This window comes from Apis dorsata, unplaced genomic scaffold (assembly GCF_000469605.1).
Source record: "Apis dorsata unplaced genomic scaffold, Apis dorsata 1.3 scaffold_279, whole genome shotgun sequence".
In the NCBI taxonomy this organism is placed as follows: Eukaryota; Metazoa; Arthropoda; class Insecta; order Hymenoptera; family Apidae; genus Apis; species Apis dorsata.
In genome coordinates, this window is record NW_006263555.1 from 363,154 (window position 1) to 369,868 (window position 6,715).

Genomic DNA, 6,715 nt, shown 5'->3' on the forward strand with positions numbered 1-6,715 from the left:
CTTCCCCTTCCACGACCACGTTGTTTCAGACGCATGCCAACTCTATTCATCGATTGGAACATCGACGATAAATCTGCGAACTTCAGCGAATTTCACGGTATTGCTCATGGTATGACCCTATGTATGTGTGCAGGAATTTTTAGAGAAGATGAATTTAAATATAATAATTATGATGTGTACATTGTTCATTGTGTGAATAGTTCATTTTTTGTGATGATATTTTTAGTATTTTATTATTAAGAAAAAAATGATAGAGGGAAAATGAAAAAGAAGCTAATTTTTATTAATTTTGTACATAACCTCTAATTGAATTAAATATGTCACGCTTCGAATAACGTGATGATGCCCTAAATATTTCTGATGGATTTAAAACGTATAATTAGTTGCAATTCATCAATTGAAGGATCCTACCCTAATTTAAGAATCTGATTTCTTTCGATCATTCCTTTCGATCATCCTGGAAAGTAAAAATCGACTATTGATGCACCTTTAAAATATTCTATCCATATTCTTAAATTATATTTTTGTACTTTTTTGTACTTATTAACACGCAGGCATCAAAATTGTTTGAAGTAAGAAATTAATTTATGTTCGAATAAATTGTAATATTTCATATAACATTTTTAATTTTTACAATAACATGAATTAATAACATAAATATGCTAATTAATATATAATAATTGAATAAATTTGACACTTTAATGATTTGAAAATTTTTTAATAGAAATGTTAAAAATTTTTAATTTTTTAAGAAAAAATATACTTTAACCTAATTTGGATATTGATATAAAAATTAATTCATAATAAAAACAGGATATTAATAATACTACTAACAAAAATTTTTCTACAATATTCTATGAATATCAAAATATTATCGATATATTTTTTTGTTTTTTAAATTAACTACCTGTTTCTGTTTCCATATATGATGCGATCATCGCAATTAAAAACATTTCAAGAAGTCCATGCGTGCGTGCACATGGAACGCGACAGTACCGATGACCACTCTGAGATACATTTATCTGCATACTAAATATGTATTCAATTAATTAATAGCTAAGCATCGTAATGTTACATACATAAATAGACTATGCCATATGGGATATTCAAAGTGACAGAATAGCAGATATAGTACTGCTTTTAAAACAAACACGTGCCTGTTAATTAAAAAGAACAGAACTTTATTACAATGATCTATCTCAATGATTGTGTTACAATGTAATTAAAGGAATTGGATATTCTAGTTAAACAGTTGGATATATATTTGTGCAAGTCTGCATTCTGGAGGATGTAACAGAATGAATGATAATAATATATAAGTGGAAAGTGAGGTTATGTGTAAAAAAAAATTATTCGAAAAAAGAAAAAAATTATTACTAAATATTATATTACATAAAATAAAATCTAATTTTAATAATTTTTTTATTAATGATTTTTTAATTATTTCATTGTTACAGAAAAATTATTTCACATAGCATAGTTCAAGAGATCGAATGATTTCTCTTAAAGTTAAAATAATATGGATTACAGTCATATTCTTTATATTTTACCGACATTCCAATATAGCAATGTTGAATTGATGACGAAGATATGTACATATTTAGTTCACGAATAATCTTTCCTGCACAAATATTTGCTCCTACGAGGGGCTTACTATGATTGAATGCATTATCAGAGGCAAATGTTTGATAGCTACTTACAATGATACATCAGTATAATTACAGCATGTAATGTAATGTAATTAAGTAACACAAGTTAACATGATCATTTTAAGATTATAAAATTTTTACAAAAACTTTATTCTTTTAAGTACATTTATTTATCATAAAAATTTATCAATTAATATTACTTTATGTAATAACATAGATATGTACAGATTACAGCATTAATCATAATATATCTCGCGTATATAAATTCCTTTAAGTCTCTTATTCTTATCTCGAAAAAAAGGTCGAGAGTAAATGTTCAGGTTGATTTCTTACTAGAATAAACATACACCTTGCGCATTTCTCGTGTATACACCCGATAGGAGAATGTACCCTTAATCGCCTTTGTGTTCATTTTCTCTGTAACCTAAGGTGAACGTCTTTGTGCCCCCTCCAGAAAGCACGCGCCAAAGATATATCTCAATGAATGGACCCCCCATACCTCAGGCATACCTCAAGCTGCTCCACAACCGTGATTTCAATACAACCTGCTTCCTTCTATGTTTGTATGTGACGTCATAATTCTTACAAACGCACATGTCTTCGAGACAGCGTGCTCAAGGTGCATATGACGTCTTTTACTGATACATTGGCGTAAGACTTGTTATAGCTTTTATGAACTTATATTTTACCTGAAAATAATATATTCCTCGATGAATATTATTTATAGATGTAATCGAATAAAAAAATACTTTAAAATCTATAATCTAGTTATTAAATTAAATACGTACTATCAAATTTTATTATTAAATTTAAAGATATTAAAACATATAAAAAAAGTAAATATAAGGATTTTTCCAAAGAGGAAAGTAAAAGAACAAAAATAAATTAAATAATACATAAGTATCTATTTCCAATATGTTCATCAGCAATCGCAATCCAAATTCCAAAAGCAAAACTAGGAGAGGTATCTAAGCCTATGTGCACACTCCTGTCCTTTCCGTAATCGCAGTACAGGCCATGCCATGAAGCCACGGTGGTCTTTCCTCTGGACTTTTTTGTGCTGGTGCATTGTCGGAATCAAGTTGCAGCTGCCTGCAGAAGAACCCCATACGCGCCCCCATAAGAGAGCCACGTCATACCACCTGGCCCTATCTGCATGTGTGTATATGAGGGGGTCGTGCACCCCCCTTGGAACTTTAGGTACACCGGGCTCCATCCTCCGTATGTATTCGTGCTCACACGTGGCATATACTATAGGCCACAAACATGTCATCTTTTCTCTCTGTCGTCGGGTCGTTCGTGCACGAGCTGCAATGGCACGTGTGCATTTTCACACACCAGAACACCGAATACGCATGAATGTAAGTAATGCGCGTGCGCGGTTTAACCTATCGTTTCAACCGGATTTGTTTTGGCACACCTAGGCGTAAAAGGGACCAGATTTTTACGCTCGAAGGAAATTAAGGATATACGACCATCCTTATGCGGATGAAAAAAGATGAAGAGTGAGAAAGAATGCGCATGAAATACATTTTTGATGGAGTAGTTGATTATTAAATGAATATTATTATAATAGAATGATTATATTATATAATGAAAACCATATAGCAGATCAATATTTTTTTTACAAATTTTTATTTAATATTGAATAATTCAAAATTACAATCAATCGTTTCTGTAAATGAACGTTTCGAATCTTGTTTCAGAATTCGCTATCGCCTATCCTGTAAAATAAAATCGAATTTTCTTCCATGCGGATCCGTCACACAGCTTTAGTCGTTTAGGTTAAAAGTTACACGTAATCAAGCAACTTTCCTTCTTTCTCGATCCACGGTGATCAAATATAATTATCGCGACATCAAACACATACGATAGTTTACCGAATCCTGGTTTGCAGAGGGTGTCGTATGACACGATAAGATAAAGACATTGTACGAGTTCATATATAACAATGGAAAATAGATTCATGACACTTTGCATTATAATTGATAAATATACCACCACCTGCGCCACCTTTTTTTTTTTTATTTTTATGGTTTTTAAAATGTAATGGAGACTTAAAAATGGGGTGATTGCATATCGTGAAATAAATTAAGATAATATAATTTTAGCATATTCTTGTTTTTGAGATAAATAATTTTTAATGAAATAATGAAATTATTAATATAAGTACGTATGTTAAATTAATTTATTATTAAATCGATAAAAATTCTCATGAAGTACAATTTACAGAAAAATTTCGTTGAAACGTGAGAAAGAATTGCAGAACTACTTCGATTAGCCGATCGATTTGAATTGTTTTACGATGAGGGGAGAACGCGTGCCTCGCCACGTGCTACCTGATCTTATCTATGAAAATACATGAAAATAAGCTATGCATAGCTCACCATATCAGCACGAGATGGTGACCATAAGTGCATGGGTAATAACCAATAGATTTTACACACTGATTAAAAAAAAAAAAGGAACGATATCTATTGACGAGACACGCTTCTGTTAAATATATCTAAATGTATTCATAGATTTATAGAATGTATTTGGTATCAACCTAAACTTTAAAATTATTTAAAAAATTATAACATACAAATATAAATATTATTAATATTTTCAAAAATATAATTTATTAATCATTTATATTTATTGACATTTTGAAAATATTCAAATTAATAATATTACATAAATTGCACAAAATCTTAACTATCTATAATGGATATCTCTAGAAATTTGAAAAATTTATAAGTAAAATGAATAAAAATAAATTTCTCGAAAGTTTAAAATTTATAATTGTTAATCTCATTAATCTCATCAATCTATTAATCTTAAACTTCGTTAATGCATTGTACATACAATTTTTCTAAAATAAAAATGTCGCATAAATGCTTTATGCGAGAAAGAAATGCAATAAAATATAGGATTAGTGTTTGCTAACTTTTGACTCCGCATTTCAATTTCTGCTTCTCTTTCATCACGCCCCACAATCGACTCCCTGACGCTGAAATCTCGAGAACACTAGATCGCGTTCACATTTCGAACCGCACATCCATTACGGTTGAACGTGCACAAGCTACGAATAGACACGCTTCACTCGATTGGCGCCGTTACGCCACCTATCCTCGAGGAACGAAGATGCACATGTACATGTTAAATATGTCGTGCTTTTGTTATTCATTGTGCGTGCTTGATACGCGAAAGAGTTCATGCACAGATGCGTAGGAATAATTCAAATCGATTAGAAAAAATCCTGCTACCTAAATCGATGTCTCCTCGTTTTTTTTTCTATTTTACTTTGAGTTTCAATGAATTTTATTTTTATTTTTTTTTTTAACATATTACTAATTTTTGAAGAACAAATCGATATTTTTATTTGATTTCTGAATGTAAAAAGTATGTATAAAATAAATAAGAAATATCTATCTTTTTATAATTATTTTGTAAAAAGTTAAATTATTCATAAAAATTTTTAATGGAAATATTTTTCGATCGAAAATTCAAATCTGAAATTCATTTTTATTTTTATCCGATTAATAATATGTGGTCTGCCTCTAGTCATGGGAGGTCATTGGAAGCTTTCTATAAGGGAACTATACCCACTTACACATCTGTCCACCAGCATCCCTTGGTAAATACGGCTGAAGAACACAGAATACGAACATTAGAAGTTCTATCATTGACCACATGCCGAGCGTGTCTGGCCACTGGTACTTTATATATTAATAACAAACGAAAAAGAGAAACATATACTATAGCAGATTAATCGCAGATTAGATATTTATCAAAAGACAAAATTAATTATGATACCAATAAATATGACAATTTTTATTATCAGAATAATTAATCATGTGTAAGTCTCTATAAAAATTACTTTTATAACCTATCTTTTATAATCTAACCTAAAAATTCCTCACAATTGATAAAAGTTTTAAAACGTACCATTTGTAATTAAATAATTTATTAATTTAATACCATAAATTTAATCGATATGAATAATATTCTATAATAAATTTCTTCGATATTCACAAATAATTTAAAATAACCCGCAGAATATGGATCGCATCGGGAATCTAAATTCTCGTACTTCACTATACTTATTTTATTTCTTTCAGGGAATGTATTTGGCCAACCTTGGTTTCGTTAGAATGATGCTCGAAGATCACACTTAAAATATTCCTGAACGCATACGGGTGAAAACGCGAAGATACTTTCATAATGATTCGTTTTTTCAAAGATCTCAAAGTACCCATATTGCCTGTACGAAGATGCAGAGATACGGGTCCGATATATAGGACGCTTGTCACGCGAGAGATCTCGAGAATGAATCCAATTGTAAAGTTATTTCTTTTTTCAATCGAATTCCAACGGATCCTTTTCATAAAGGTTTGACTACCAGCATCGTTTTTTAAAGAAATTTTTTAAGCTAATCATTATGATTAAAAACATTATTCAAGAGTTTAAAATTTTAACATGTTTGAAATATGCAGGATGTCTGTTCTCATTCCTTCATTTCTCATGAGAAAAGAATTTATTTTAGATTGTTTGACAAAAGAAATAATGAAAAAATTGATAAATTGTTTTAATAAAGATAAATTTACGAAACTATTTATTGCCATGATTTTTATTTAAAATTTATAGAGAAGAAATCATTAAAGAAATCATTGTGATCTATAATTTCTATACTTGGAATAGTTTGAAATATTACGCATTTGACTAACACAGACAAATTTTATTTCAGATTTTGTTTGTATAAATATTGGTAGTAAATATTTTCGATAGATAAAGCGTTTTTCAATATTTTCTAGCATTTTTAAAAACACACAAAAATTTTGTAGCTTTATGTCAAAAGAATTTAAAAATTATATAGATATTTCTAAAATTTAAAAATTTTAAATAATTTATAAATATAGTAAGTATATTTTAGAAGAAATTTTACGAATTATAAAACTAAATAATTATTCTCAATTGATAAAATGAATAAAAAGCATGAAATAGAAAAAAATACGAAGAAAATTTTATTTAATTTTATTTTTTTAATTAGAAAAATAATAAAAATTGATAGTACTCTAATTTTA

At 29.1% G+C, this 6,715-nt stretch overlaps 1 protein-coding gene across 1 annotated transcript; it reads left to right on the plus strand.

Annotated features, from left to right (window-relative positions):
• Window positions 1–5,086: 5,086 nt before the first annotated feature.
• LOC116185785 lies at window positions 5,087–6,150 on the plus strand. Its single transcript, XM_031511016.1, has 2 exons — window positions 5,087–5,347; window positions 5,753–6,150. The coding sequence occupies exons 1-2, from the start codon at window positions 5,113–5,115 to the stop codon at window positions 5,782–5,784; spliced, it is 267 nt and encodes an 88-aa protein (XP_031366876.1). The 5' UTR covers window positions 5,087–5,112; the 3' UTR covers window positions 5,785–6,150.
• Window positions 6,151–6,715: the final 565 nt, after the last annotated feature.

Bases quoted from the DNA above. Each gene is read 5' to 3' on its own strand.
- LOC116185785 (XM_031511016.1), top strand. From the start codon at position 5,113: ATGGAAATATTTTTCGATCGAAAATTCAAATCTGAAATTCATTTTTAT. The intron at 5,348-5,752 runs GTACTTTATATA...TATTTCTTTCAG, and splicing joins CCGAGCGTGTCTGGCCACTG to GGAATGTATTTGGCCAACCT.